The sequence below is a fragment of the Chiloscyllium punctatum genome, chromosome 29 (assembly GCF_047496795.1).
Source record: "Chiloscyllium punctatum isolate Juve2018m chromosome 29, sChiPun1.3, whole genome shotgun sequence".
In the NCBI taxonomy this organism is placed as follows: Eukaryota; Metazoa; Chordata; class Chondrichthyes; order Orectolobiformes; family Hemiscylliidae; genus Chiloscyllium; species Chiloscyllium punctatum.
Genome location: NC_092767.1, coordinates 59,463,788 through 59,479,723, shown reverse-complemented (window position 1 = coordinate 59,479,723; position 15,936 = coordinate 59,463,788). Strand labels below are relative to the sequence as shown.

General features: G+C 40.4%; 1 protein-coding gene across 10 annotated transcripts in view; it reads right to left on the bottom strand.

The window, feature by feature from the left end:
• Positions 1-15,936, bottom strand: part of LOC140454444 (uncharacterized) — a 183,724-nt gene that overhangs the window by 35,509 nt on the left and 132,279 nt on the right. For 9 of the 10 annotated variants that reach the window (XM_072549181.1, XM_072549178.1, XM_072549185.1 and 6 more), the window contains 3 exons: positions 14,043-14,204; positions 11,368-11,479; positions 8,423-8,895 (listed from right to left, as the gene is read on the bottom strand). In XM_072549181.1, the coding sequence (XP_072405282.1) occupies positions 8,423-8,895; positions 11,368-11,479; positions 14,043-14,204 (747 nt within the window). The remainder of the gene's footprint in view (positions 1-8,422; positions 8,896-11,367; positions 11,480-14,042; positions 14,205-15,936) is intronic. The other variant, XM_072549188.1, reaches the window with a different exon arrangement.

Genomic DNA, 15,936 nt, shown 5'->3' with positions numbered 1-15,936 from the left:
CAAACACCTACTGCATTCAGAACTCCCCATATTTGTACTTAAAAGAGCTAAACTGTACACATTAAAGACTTCTGTTTCCAAGATTAATTTTGAACTTGCTTTTTACTAATTAAAATTGGAGTTCCCTTGGCTCACTGGTCTAACTTACCTCGAATTAATATTCCCAATATCTATACTAGATAAGGCTAAACTTTCATCGGTACGTCGGGAGATGCAATTAGCCACTGGTGTTAATAGAAAGAACTCTGGATTCTGCAGAAGACTCATTGGGACTCAATGTTAAACCTGTTTCTCTTCTCACAGATGCTGCATGTGTTTCTCCAGCACTTTCTGTTTTTACTGCAGATTTTCTGCACCCACAATATTTTGTTTTCATAGCAGCTGGTGTTAGTTTGCATATATCTTGAACTGCTGATAGTAGTTTTAGTTCTGGCTTTGAATTTTTGCACAAAATGAGGTAACAAAAGCCTGAAAATAAAGTGTCTTTTCCTAAGCCCTAACTAGGCAAAATTCAAGGAGAAAAGCATGTTAAGTAAAATGTGCAATGTTAACGCCCAGATTTGAATGACAGTCTGACAGAATTTAGATTTCTCTTAGATTTAAGGGAGATGGTGCCATTGGGATAATGGTGGTGGTAATTCAGAGACCCAGGCTAACATCCGGGAGACATGGAATCAAGTTCCAGCACAGCAGCTGCAAGAATTTAAATTCAATTAATAAATCTGGTGTCAAAAGCTAGTCTCAGTGGTGATTATTGATTGGCGTAAAAACTCACATGGTTCACTCATGTTCTTTAAGGAAGGAAATTTGCTATCTTTATCAGGTCTGCACTACATATGACTTAAGCAAGAAACTCTTAAAAAGCCCTCTGAAATGGTCTTATAATCTATTCAGCTCAAGGGCAACCACCAACGGGTAACTAATGTTGGTCTTGATGATGTCCAAATCCCATGAAAGAAACAAAGAACAAATCAAAGCTCCATAATATTGACACTTCAGAATTATTTATAAGTAACTCACTTTTGGCTTTGTGTTTTCTAACGTAGTTGAATTATCATTTACATCAATAGATGAGTAATGGTACCCAAGCATGACAACTAAGGAAAACTACAATGAACCTTCAAGTTCAGCGAGCAAACCTAAATCCAAAATTATAATGTTTTCAGTCAAACTTTTCCAAGGATCAGAGTGCAACATGAATCATATGAGTATTGTAGCAAATCTACATCTGATACACAAAGACAATTACGCAGAATGTGACCTCAAATAGAAACTAAAAAATCTTTATGGCCCATTTGAATTGGAAAGTATCGCACTGTCAGAAAAAAAGTAATGACATCAGATGCTATAGGACATCATTGATAAGTTTACAAACATACTGTCAAATCATTCTATCAGTAGTGTGAGAGAACTTGAGTCATTCAGCAATTTAAGGAGACGGCTCAGCATCATTTCTCAAGGACAATTAGTCATGAGAGATAAATGTTGGCCTTTTCTCTGATCCCTACATTCCATGAATAAGTTGAGATCATGCTAGGGTGTTCAATTCTCACTGTCCTGATATTGTATTCTATCAATCACTGTGAACCATGTTGGAATTGATCCGCAAATTGCTATTATTGCAGACAAGTGTCAGCATTGATTACATGCTGCTCATGCTCACAGCCCTCTGGATCATATATGCAAGTACCATGGGCCATGTGTAACTGGTACTACAAACCTTGAGTACATTGTACAGTATTCAACAATTGTACATCTGGTTTTTCTGCATCATCAAGTTGCAATTTGAACAAATTTGAAGTGATGTAATTATAACAAGTTTGGCCGGAACCTTATCAAAGATGCCCTCTCGCAAATAATGATCTGGGGTTCAGACAATTGGCTTCCAACAATCACAGCAATGAATGGTTTGATTTATGAGGGGAAGCTGGATAGGCTGGGAATTTTTTTTTTAAACAGGAGTGTAGGAGTTTGAGGGGTGACCTTATAAAGGTTTATAAAAGCATGAGGAGTATTGATAAAGATTAGATTAGATTCCCTAAAGTGTCAAAACAGGCCCTTCAGCCCAACAAGTGCACACCGACCCTCCGAAGAGTAACCCACCCAGACCCATTTCCCTCTGAGTAATGCACCTAACACTATGGGCAATTTATAAAGGAGCATAGATAATGGCAGGTGGGAAATTTCAAGACTAGAATGCATGTTTTTAAGGTGAGACAAGAAAGATTGAAAAAAATACATCAGGGACAATTATGTTTTACACAGAGTGGATCGTGTGTGGAACGAGCTTCCAGAGGAAGTGGTGGATGAGGATTCAGTTACGATGTTTAAAAGACATTTCGACAAGTATATGAATAAAAAAGGTTTGGAGGAATATGGACCAAACGCAGGCAGGTGGGACTAGTTTAGTTTGGGATTATGGTTCTGCATGAACAGGTTGGACAGATGGGTCTGTTTCCATGCTGTATGACTCCAGCCAGTGGAATCTTCCCCGATTCCATAAACTTCAATCTTAAAAGGGCTTTCTCATGCCACACTCAACTGTATGTTGCAGTGATGTTAACAACAGTAATGTAATGTGCGACGATGCTGTAGCTTTAAGAGGTGTGTTTTGTCCTGGTTTCTTTTAAAGAGATGGGGGACAGGTGACAAGCACTCTGCGAGAAGATAAAAACTTGTGAGGCCTTGGGTTTTTTTTAAGTTGGAACAACAGAAGCAGTTGAGTGGGTGTGGCCAAGCTCTCTCAGATACAAGACCCTTTTTCAGTTAATTTTCAGCTGTTGTTGCTGGGGTCTCAGCAGGTTTGGAAGGCAGAGAATCTCTCCTAGCTGCTGCACTCTCTCAGTTTTCTCTCAGAAGGCTGGGGCTGTTTTCCCTGGATCATTGGAGGCTGTGCGGTGACCTTAAAAAAAATCATGAGGGGCATGGATAGGATAAACAGGCAAGGTCTTTTCCCTAGGGTGGAGAGTCCAGAACTAGAGGGCATAGGTTTAGGATGAGAGGTTAAAAGATATGAAAGGGACCCAAGGAGCAATTTTTTCACACAGAGGGTGGTGCGTGTATGGAATGAGCTGCCAGAGGAAGTGGTGGAGGCTGGTACAATTACAGCATTTAAAAGGCATCTGGATGGGTATATAAACAGGAAGGGTTTCGAGGGATGTTCGCCAAGTGCTGGCAAATGGGAGTAGATTAGGTTAGAATAACTGGTTGGCATGGACAAGATGGACCGAGGCACCTGTTTCCTTGCTGTACATCTCTACGACTCTAATTAGACCATAAAACACAGGAGTGGAAGCAAGGCCATTCGGCCCATCAAGTCCACTCTGCCATTTAATCATGGCTGATGGATGTTTCAATTCCACTTACCTGCACTATCCCCATAGCCCTTAATTCCTTGCAAGATCAAGAATTTATCAATCACTGCCTTGAAGACACCCAATGTCCTGGCCTCCACTGCGCTCCGTGACAATGAATTCCACAGAGCCACCACTCTCAGGCTGAAGAAATGTCTCTTCATTTCCGTTCTAAATTGACCCCCTCTAATTTTAAGGCTGTGCCCACAGATCCTAGTCTCCCCGAACGGAAACAACTTCCCAGCGTCCACCCTTTCTAAGCCATGCATTATCTTGTAAACCTCTATTAGATCTCCCCTCAACCTTCTAAACTCTAATGAACACAATCCCAGGATCCTCAGCCGACCATCATATGTTAGGCCTGCCATTCCAGGGATCATCAGTGTGAATTGCCTTTTGATGTTCTTTCCTCCTGGATTGGAGGACTGCATATGAGAAAATCTACTTTCTGAATTTGCCTTTTTGCCAAGAATGTGTTTATGGGCTGTCATTGTATTGGAACACTTAATTAACATATTTGAGGGGTTCTGGTCTAGTCATAACAAATGTAGATTTTGCCATGGAGGTGTCAATGCCAAAGTCCAGAGAATATCAATGGAGGATGCAATTTAACTCTGATAAGTGTGAGTGATGCGCCTTGGAAGAAAATAGAAGGGAGTATTTGTTGAAAGGTGGAACACTATGAAGCTCAAAGGAACAGAATGATCTTGGGTTGTTGGTCCACGGAATCCCTAAAGGTGACTGGACAAATCAACAGTTTAGTTAAGAGGGTATACAGACAGAACTGCCTTAGCAGTTATGGTATAGATTATAAGAGTAGTGGAGGTCATATTGGAGCTGTACAGAACTTTGGTTAGGCCACAGTAAGAGTACTGTGTGTAGTTCTGATCATTACAGAACAAGATGGTTGTGATTGCACTGAAGGGGTGCAGATGAGATTCACCAGAACATTGCCCGGGATGGAACATTTCAGCTGTGAAGAGATGCTGGTTAAGCGGGAACCTGATTGAGGTGTACTTGCTGATGAGGGGCATGAATACGGTGAATAGAAAGCTGCTGTTTCCCGTGGTTGAAGGGTCGATAATAAGGAGGTATAATGTTAAAATGAAAGGCAGAGAGGTTTAGAGGTGTTTTGAGGAAGCACTTATTCACCCAGAGGGTGGTGGGGGTCTAGAATGCACTGCCAGGGAGGGTAGTTGAGGTAGGAAACATTAGGAAACAAGGGGACATAAATTTAAGGTGAAGGGTGGAAGGTATAGGGGGCATGTCAGGGGTAGGTTCTTTACCCAGAGAGTGGTGGGGCATGGAATGCGCTGTCTGTGGGAGTGGCAGAGTCAGAATCATTGGTGAGCTTTAAGCGGCAATTGGATAGGTACATGGATAGGTGCTTAAGCTAGGACAAATGTTCGACCCAACATCGTGGGCCGAAGGGCCTGTTCTGTGCTGTATTGTTCTATGTTCTATTATAACCTTTAAAAAGTTGGATGAACACATGGAAGTATCATAATATTCAAGGCAATGTGCTAGTGAAGGAAATGGGACAAGTATAGGTAGTAATGTACTTTTGGTAATAGTGATTCGAGAGGTTTCTTAAACATTACTTTAAGTTCGGACAAATAAATATTTGGAAAAACCTCTTTAGAAGTGTCTGGAATAATGCATCATTAGCAGATAGGAAAACATGAAGCCTTTCAGAACAATAAGGCTTAGTGGACTGTTAAGCCTCCGGTTTTTATTTAGCAGAACAATTCTATAACACACAAAGAAGCAGGTAACCCTCAATGTAAAGATGCACTGCAAAAATTCACCAATGCCTCTTGGACAACATCTTCCAAACCCACCACCACTACCGTTGAGAAGGACAAGATAAATGGGAACATCTCCACCTGTAAGTTCCCCTCCAAGCTACTCATCATCTGAACTTGGAACAAAATACTTGACCATTGCTCCTATTCCTGGGGAAAAAAAACCCCTTAACTCCCTTTCCAGCAGCACTGAGTGTACCCACACTCCAAAGGTCTGCAGGAGTTCAAGAAAGGTGGTCACCATCATCATCTCCCGGACAATTAGGGTTGAGGAACAAATAGGCAAACGTGAGGACTGCAGATGCTGGAAACCAGAGTTTAGATCAGAGTGGTGATGGAAAAGCACAGCAGATCAGGCAGCATCCAAGGAGCAGGAAAATTGACATTTCGGCCAAAAGCCCTTCATCATGAAATGCTGGCCCTACCCACATTCTATGGACAAATTTAAAATATAGGTGGGAGATTATGGATGAAAAATGTTTTACAGAAAATGAACAGGTGTCCCCCTCTATCAATCATTGAAAACAAAGATGACACGTAGCAAGCAGTTAAGGCAGCATAAGGTAGTTCGAGTACTGGAGCAAGGAAATCCTATTATAGTTGTACAGGGGTAGGTAAAATTAAGCCTGGAATACCATGCAGAGTTTTCATCTCCTTATCCAAGGAAGGAAATATATGCTAAATAGGGATGTGCAGTAAAGTTCACTTTACTGTTTTCTGGGAATGACAGGCTTATTGTATGAGGACATTTGGGTCTGGATTTACCAGACTTTAGAAGAATGAGGGGGGATCACTTTGAAAGGTAGTGTAGCCTGATTCACTCGATAAACTGGATGAAGCTTCTCCCAGCGGGTGGATTGATTCAGAACAAAGGGTCACAGTCGCAAGATACAGGATAGGCCATTTCAAACTGGGGATGGGGGGAGGAGAAAATTGGTGAACTTTGAACTTCTCTACAACAGAAGCCAACAGAGGCCAAATCACTGAACATGGTTAAGGAAAAAATAGATTTTTTAGAAGCTAAGCATGTCAAGAGATATAGGGAGAAAACAGAATATGGCATTGAGATAGGGAAACAGTCATGATCACATTGAACAGCAGATTGGACTCAATGGGCCCAGAGGGCTATATCTGCTCCTTTTCTCCAAAAGTGAACAGTTAACCATTTAAATTAATCATTTAAATATTTATTGTGTTCTGTTCTGTAAGATAACTATGCCAGAATCACGTAGAGTATGCAGATTTACATATCACAGAGTGAAGTGTACTCTAAGTTCTTTGCACATGAAATGGTTTCAGCTTTCCTACTCTGAGAAGGTACTAAGTGAATACTGAATTCCTACACAGAGACAAAGGGAAGGATTATTACATTATTAATATCAAAAACTAGCCTCAACTTCAAACACTAAATTATGACATCAGATCATGCAGGTCTTAGCAGACCTTTTGAATCGAGTTTCTAGTTTATCTGATTTTTAAAAAATATATCTGTTAAGATGTACCATGCCACATGTCTGTGGTTAGCACATCAGAAGTGGGATTTGAACCTGAACATGTAATACTAGACCCTTATAGCTCTCGTTTATATACAGTCACACAGCAAAATCCATAGGAAACACTATTGTTATTGTGCATCCTCTCAGCAGTTTCTTGTTTTACAACACTTAGAACATTCTGGATCATAGAGGTCTTTTCTCCTGCCAAGTAACCTATGGTACACAGTACTTATAAATATCTGCTTATTGGACCAGTTCTGCAGAGCAGAATAAATCCTTGGAAGTTTAAGTGCCTCATGGAGGCAAAGCATCTTGCAAAGAATTTGGAAGCAGATTAGCTTCCCAATTCAAACTCATTCCTTGAATTCTGCTTCAGGAAAATACTGGATCACGCAGTTCTATCAAAAAGAAAAACCACTATGAACTTTAATAATAATTAATTCCTCTTGCAGTTTATGCATTACCAGTTTTTTCCTCACAGAATTGCTAGTGTGGAAACAGGCTGTTTGGCCTACCAAGTCCACACCGACCCTCTGAACAGCATCCCATCCCTCTACCTTATCCCGTAACCCGCCACATTTCCCTAGCTTATCCACCTAACTACAAATTCTTGAACACTATGGGTAATTTAGCATGGCCAATCCACCTAACCTGCACATTTTTGGACTGTGGGAGAAAACAAGAGCACCTGGAGGAAACCCACTTAGACACAAGGAGAATGTGCAAACTTCACACAGACAGTCGCCTGAGGTTAGAAGTGAACCTGGGGCCCTGGTGCTGAGAGGTAGCAGTGCTAACCATTGAGTCACTGTGCCATCCCATTGCTTCCCCAAGATATCAATTTTTTTTGTAGGTTACTTTACACACACTAGGGGTATGGCTTTCTGGACCCTACATGCCAAATGCTGCCAGAGGCAACACATGCAGCTCTTGCCAGTATCCGTACACAAACGGAACTCCAAAAGGGGTTAACTGTTACTAACAGAAGAACACAAGCCAGTTGCAATACTACCTGACTGTTGTGGTTCAGTTCGCCGAGCTGGGAATGTGTGTTGCAAACGTTTCGTCTCCTGTCTAGGTGACATCCTCAGTGCTTGGGAGCCTCCTGTGAAGCGCTTCTGTGATCTTTCCTCCGGCATTTATAGTGGCTTGTCTCTGCCACTTCCGGTTGTCAGTTCCAGCTGTCTGCTGCAGTGGCCGGTATATTGGGTCCAATATACCGGCCACTGCAGCGGACAGCTGGAACTGACAACTGGAAGCAGCAGATTCAAATCACTACAAATGACAGAGGAAAGATCACAGAAGCACTTCACAGGAGGCTCCCCAGCACTGAGGATGTCACCTAGACAGGAGGCGAAACGTTTGCAACACAAATTCCCAGCTCGGTGAACAGAACCACAACGACCACCCGAGCTACAAATCTTCTCCCAAACTTTGAATACTACCTGACTCTAAGGGAATGTGAAAATCTGCACAGCTCAGGGGTTATCTAATGAATAGATCAGTGAATTGAGCAACAAAGAGGAGATCTATAGTTAATCACTAAGAGCTTGGCCAAAGTAAGGACTGCAGATGCTGGAGATCAGAGTCAAAAGGTGTGGCACTGGAAAAGCATAGCAGGTCAGGCAGTATCCGAGGAGCAGGAGAGTGGACGTTTCAGGCATAAGCCCTTCATCAGGAATGTAAAAGCTGACTGGGAATATTGATGAATAATTTAAAATTCAGCTATTCACAATGCTAATAATTTGAAAGGGTTTTCTATACCTACCAGTATTTCCACATCAATTTCATTCACATCATCTGTATTTACATCAAAATCTGAATGACTGCCAAAGTCAGAGCTCCCAATGGACGACTCTCTTCCTATAGTGAAGAGAGCATCTTCATCTTTACCATTAAAAATCTTTCTTCTTAAAGCAGTGGAATCGTAACCATCAGGATTCAGTGATTCCTGGTAATGCTTCTCTTTGAGGTCCCCTGCAATCTTAGGTGGAAAAAGACAGTTGGCTTTTAATTCATCTTGCTCCCAGTCAGCTCCTCCTGTGCAATCTGTATCATGGCTTTCTGATAAAGCAGAAACCATGTTGCCTTTCGTTACTGCAGTGTCAGATGGGCTGCTGCTTTCAAGCCATTGTGGTTCAGAAGGTTTCTGAAATGTTAATCCTCTTGCCCCCGAGGTCGTCTTAACACTAAAGAAGTGCCCATCTTCTGCTTGGTCCTCAACTGCATCAGATCTTGTATCTACAAAAGAGATAGCTGATCAATTCAACTCTGCAAATATTCAATGGCGAACTGCTGTGAAAAATTTGTGCCAATGTTCTATGTGGTTCCACCACTACCTGTATGATATTGTCGGGCATAACCTTTACTGACCGGGTAGAAATAACTAATTTATTTTCTAAGTTTTAATGTCCTTCTGAAAATCTGTTGGTTTAGTGTGTGTAGTTAGGTAACATTAGAACATAAAAGATGAATGTGTGTGAATCTGTGAAGAAGTTCCTAATGAAGCATTACCACCAGGATTCAGAGGAAGTGGATAATTCCATGTCTATGTAACCATAAAGTATGATCCAGCAACGAACTGGTCATAAATGATTAATTTAATATTCTAAAGTGCACAATTTTATAAAAATGGTTGAAGTTAAATATGTTAAGTTTTGAAAATGATGATGGACTGGCTAACTAACAACTCAAATTCTTAGTATGACTTTAAAGCTCACAACATTGACTTGTCATATCATACCAGAACAAACACAAGAACTGTCAACAGAAAGGATGAAAAAAAAAGCACAGATTTTCAGGTAAAGGGGAAAAGTAGGGGGTGGGGAGGAAGGCTATGTTGTACAAGTGTCAATTAAGCTTTACTTGAAATGCAGAGACCATTATATATTGCAGAAAGCTAACAGCAATAAAACTTCAGGTCTGGGATGAGAGTACAATTCAACTTAAAAATAAAAAATTGATACACTCTGAATAAGGCTTGACCATCTGATGGTAAAATGTGCATTTTTTTTACTTAATGTCAAGCACATCACTTTTCATTTAATAGTCATGGTGGCATACAGGCCTTCAGCGCAACCTGTCCATGTTGACCAGGTTTCCTAAACTAAGCTAGTTCTACTTTCCAGTGATTGGCCCATATCCCTCTACCTTTCCAAACTATGTACCTGCGCATAACTCTTAAATGTTGTAATTGTACCTGCCACTACCAGTTCCTCTGGCAGCTCATGCCATATACACACAATTCTCTGTGTGAAAAACCTGCCTCTGGGGTCCCTTTTAAATCTTTCCCCTCTCATCTTAAACATATGGTTTCAAGGTTTGGACTCCCCTATTCTGGGAGAAGGTTTTGGCTATTCACATTTATTTATGACCCTCATGATTTTATAAACATCTATAAAAGGTTCCCGCACCCCTGCACCAACCCCCCCACCCCCATGCTGCAGGGAGTAAGTCCTAGCTTATCCAGTTTCTTTTTAATTACTCAAACCTTCCAGTCTCAGTAACAACCTTGTAATTTCCTTTTTTGCACCCTTTCCAAATACAGCAACCGAATGAAAATAAAAGGAGGTAAGAGAAGTGGCTGTATTTATAGTTGAACATGGATAGTATATGAAAAACAAGACACGATCAACAACCAATTAGATTGTGATCTTTTCATTGTCAGGTGGCAGCATCACCAGAACAACCCATTTCTGGTTGTCAAGTGATGGTGATAGGCCTTCCTCAATTGCGATAGAGCAATGATATTCTTAACAGCAATTGCTCCAATTGAGTAGCTTGTTGAGCCAGTTCAGAGAGAGAGGTTAAGATGTGTGTCTAGAGTGATCTTTCAGCCAGACTGTGTAAGGACAGTAAACTTCCTACTTATACTGCACAACCACCTGATGACGGAGCAGTGCTCCGAAAGCTAGTGCTTCCAAATAAACCCATTGGACTATAACCTGGTTTTGTGTGATTTTTAACTTTGTATACTCCAGTACAACAGCGGCGTCTCTAAATCATTCTACTTGGAAGGTCATTCCAGAATAAGCTGGATTTTTACAATGAGAAAATAGCTTTACAGTCACTTTTATTGATACAATTTCATCTTTTCTTTTAAAACTGAACTCAAATTCTTAAACTGCTGTGGTCTGTCCAGTAGTATGCTATCATACCCATAATGGATTCCTTTAATCATAGCTGGATTTAAAATTTGTCACATTAATAGCACTATACAGTTGGCTGCCTTCATTCTGAAAACTATATTTGAGGCAAAAGGAAAGGCAGTCTTCTAACTCATTACTTCCACAAATCTGTCAAAATTCGATTTGGCTGTCAACTTAATGATAAATCAGTATGAGCATTGCTTAAGAAGCAGCTTGCACTCAGGAAAATTCACAAGAATACCAATTAAAGGGGAAAATATGGCAATGCCTCGACCAAATAGAATGCACTTGCTACCCAGTCAACACACTCTTTTCATGGAGTGTAAATGCTTTTTTCCATCAAATTGACATTCTTGCAAGAAACAGCTCAACAAAGCACAGCTTTATAGGAATTACAGAATTATAAAACATTCTTCAGTAACATTCAAGAGAGAGTAGCACTCAAATCATCAAACATTTCCTTGTGGCAACAAACATATCCTACAAACTGAAGACATGAGAACTAAAGTTACTGATTCAGATGAAGTGCTGAAATTCCTTTTAGAAAAGCAGAAGCAAGTCATACCCGCTAAAAGTGAAATTTCCTCTAACAATTTTTTTTGCTTTTTCTTTAACAGTTCCTTTTCCTTGAACAGTTCTTCTGATTGCATATCCAAGTCACTGATTACATCAATGGCCTGGAAAGATAAAATCAAGACAAAAGCACATGACTAATATACTACTAGATACTACTGAAGCTAGAATCACCACAAGCACTTTGATAGACCACTGAGTAAGAAACCTCTAGCATGTAACAGGGCTGTTTTGTGGCACTTTCAGTGGAATGGAATATTGCAACAGAACAATTTAATCACTTCATAAACAGAAACATCAGGAAATCCTTTTGAAAAAGCTACCCCATTTGTATTGGTGCAATTTCATCATGGAACTTGTTCTCAAATGGTAAAAGCAAAACTGTTGCAAAAAATCTTCAAATTAAATACTTTAATGATCATTAGGATGTGCTACTGCATGACACTGAAGTCAACAGTACAAAAAAATCTCAAATCAAAATACATTGTTTGGGGCAGTTTTTGCTCAGGCATCATTCTCCTCCACCCGCTCCCCCCCCACCCACCCCAACCACAAACAGCACCAGTGGCTACATATATATGCTTACAGTTTGAAGAAACGGTGTGGGTGGAAGGACAAAAATAAAGAGTAGAAGTTTATCTTCTCTGAGGGTTGTATGACTATGGAACACTGCATCACAAGAAGGGAGGCAAGATCGTTGAATATTTTTAAGACACAGATTCCTCCTATGCAGGTAGAACAAGGATTAGTGGGGGCTTGATGGGAATGTGGAATTCAAAATAGAGATCAGTCATGATCTTACTGAATGGCAGAACAGACTTGAGTAGCCAAATGGCCTACTACTTCCCTTAGTTCATATGAGAGGAGGGAATGCTGGGATGGTGTCGCTGGATCAAGTTCGTTTTGATGATTTCTCCTTCCCTTTTATGCTATTGGTACAAGAGTTTAACTGTAGTACCTCTGTATAGCTATAAGAGTTTGGTGGCACTTGTCAAAGCATGTGAGGATTCTCCTTGGTATTCTGAATAATATTTATTCCCCAATCAACATCAATAGAGCATTTATCTTATTACTTTCCTGGGATCCTGTCAGGCAAGTATCAGCTGCAAAAGACTTGCAGGTCTTTTGGTCACTGAAGGAGTTCTAAGTGATACTTTGGGGCATTCACATAATGGAGTGAATCAAAGACAGATCGGTGGACTTTTGGGTATTAAGGGAAGCAAAAACGTATTGGTGCAATGTGGGAAGGTGGATTTTAAAAGTGAAAGGCAGGAGGTTCAGTGGGGATCTGAAGAAAAACCTCTTCACCAGAGGCTGGAATGCGTTGCCTGGAATGGTATTTGAGCAAGAAACTTCCCAACATTAAAAAAAAAATGGAAAATGTCAAAATATTCTTGGTAGTGTAGATGAGCAGAGAGATCTTGGTGTACACAGATCCTTGAAAGTTACCATCCAGGTTGACAGGGTTGTTAAGAAGGTATACAGCTTTTATTAATAGAGGGATCGAGTTCCAGAACCATGAGGTTGTGCTACAGTTGTACAAAACTCTGGTGCAGCCACACTTGGAGTTTTGTGTACAGTTCTGGTCATCACATTATAAGCAGGATGTGGAAGCTTTGGAAAGGGTGCAGAGGAGATTTACTAGGATGTTGCCTGGTATGGAGGGAAGGTCTTATGAGGAAAGGTCTTATGAGGAAAGGCTGAGGGACTTGAGGCTGTTTTCGTTAGAGAGAAGAAGGTTGAGAGTTGACTTAATAGAGACATATAAGAAAATCAAAGGGTTAGATAGGGTGGACAGGGAGAGCCTTTTTCCAAGAATGGTGACGGCGAGCACGAGGGGGCATAGCTTTAAATTGAGGGATGATAGGTAGAGGACAGTTTCTTTACTCAGAGAATAGTAAGGGTATGGAATGCTTTGCCTGCAACGTTAGTAGATTCGCCAACTTTAAGTACATTTAAGTCGTCATTGGACAAGCATATGGACGTACATGGAATAGCGTAGATTAGATGGGCTTCAGATTAATATGACTGATCAACACAACATCGAGGGCTGAAGGGTCTGTACTGCGCTGTAATGTTCTATGTTATATGGGTCTAATGTGAGAAAGTGGAACTAATGTAGGTAGTAGTGTATGTTTGGTGGTACAGACTCAATGGGGCAGAGAGCCTCTTCCATTCTGTGATTTTACAATTCTCTCCACAGATACTGCCAGACCTGCTGAGTTTCTCTACCATTCTCTGTTTGTTTCAGGTTTTCAACATTCACAATATTTTGTTTTTATTCAAGAAATAGGAAGTGGTCAAAGATGGATCCCTGGGAAGCTTCTGAGGTAAATGAGGCAATGTACTGGAATCCATTAATAAAAAAAGATCAAACCTGGTTCTTACATTAACTTACAGCAGCTTGTTCTGACTAGCTGCATCCAGAGGGGCAGAAGTCAATACATTTTAACACTGACAACATAGAAGCAAACACTCATGAAAGGGGCAGCTTAGCAAATAGTTATGTGAATTTCAAGATACTAACTGTAATATACAAAGATTCAGCAAATCACAGTTTAAATAAAAAAGTTGCCAACATACTATCAAAAAAAACTATAGTGGGGTCAGAAATGGTGAAGAGTTCCTTTTTGGAAAGAATAATCTTTAAACTTCATCTGAACAAACCTTAGTGAGAATGGCACCCTTTGGAGCCTTTTTGTCATTGAATACAGTGCTCTCCAATAATTTAAAACGATTTTCCATCAACTTGCGTGATTCTCGTTCTCTCAATGTGTGTGATGTTGCCTTCCTGTTGGCTATCCAACCCCTAGATGGCTCACTGCACTGCTGTAGAATTAAAATCACAAAGTACCAAGTCATGACAAAATGTAAATGCATTGAATAATTACTGCCAAGCAAAAACTTGTGCATATTTTTAAACACATTATATTCCTCAACTTGCCTATCAACTTGAAATTTCTGATTATTTCAAAATTTAAATTAATTGCTCAATTCCTGCAAGAGGAGAAAAATAATTATTTCCTTTAATTATCTCCTACTTCATTTTGACATGTTCTCCCCTTTCGTGCAAATGCAAACGTTTGTCTCTTTCACTTTATTCAGCTCGGTCAGTTTTCACTTCCTGAGAGTCTCCAAAACATTTTATTTGCACTTCCTCTCACATCCTATACAAGTCCACAGTGTCAATCACTGTTACCAATAGAAACAAAACTAGCTTGTTCTCTGCCCAGTTTATAAAACCCTGAACGACTGAAAAAAAGTCATTTACCTCAAATACCACTCCACAATGAGGTACAACTAGTTTCACGTTTAGAACTATGGCTACGATTGCTCAGAACCGAGCTTGAAGTTGCCAGCCAGAAGAGTAGTAGCAGCACGAAAACTACTAACGTTTTTGCCTACGTTAACATGCCAGTGAGTATATTCATTAAATTCATCACCAGTCAACGAGCAGCTTATATCCTACTAACTGCCATTCATTATCCCTGACTCTTCTACCTAGTTGAATGCCATCAAGATCTTTGTAATAGTGCAGACTACTCTTTCAGAGTTGAAAGCAGATAGTTATAGTCTGGTTGATGACCTATATTTTTGACTTTTGGGCTAATAGTCGTTTGAAGGGAATACCCAAAGACCCTGATGAGAATATACTTATAGGTGTAGATGCACAAGAAAGACTTACTCCAGATGAGTAACCTGAAGCTTTGCATCTTCAACAGAAAAAAAAACACAATCAAAGGGTTTGTCCATGCTGCATGTTGGAGGATGGGATCAAAACATTCTCATATTTTACAGTAGGTGTACTGTTTGCAAAACTCTAGCAAGTGCTCATCCTAACAGGTTCCCAAATGTTTAGATCAGTGGTGCTGGAAAAGCACAACAGGTCAGGCAGCATCCGAGCAGGAAAATCGACGTTTCAGACAAAAGCCCTTCCTGCATCTGCAGTCCTCACTTTTGCCTAGGTTCCCAAATGTGGTCAGTTTTCTGATGACAACTAACGACCACCCTGCAGAATAATGATGTTCCTGATGTCACATATTTGGATTTTTAGAAGGCATTTGATGAGGTACCACACACATTCAGCTCTTACCTTATTAAGTAGCCTATGGTGTCGTAGTATATTAGCATGGAAGCAGAATTGTACAACCAATAGAACACAGTTGAGGCAAGGGGAACATTGTCAGGATGACAACCTACAACTAGTGTACAGCCAGAGAGATCAGTATCGCAATTACTTACACTATACATTAATGACATGGACGAGGAAAGTGAATATATTAAAGCCAAGTTTGTGGAAGGCAATTACCAAGACGACAAGAGTTACACAGGGATACAGACTGGTTAAGCAAGTGGGCAAAAATTTAGCAGATAGGAAAATGTAAACTTACGTGCTTGGCAAGAAGAATAGAAGAGTTGAATATTATGTAAATTGAGACTGACCACAAACAGCAGAGAGAGATTTGGGAGTCTTCGCGCATAAAGCACAAGAAGCTAGATCCAAGTTCAGTGAGTTATAGGGCATGCAAATGGAACGTTGGCCTTTATTTCAAAGGGAATG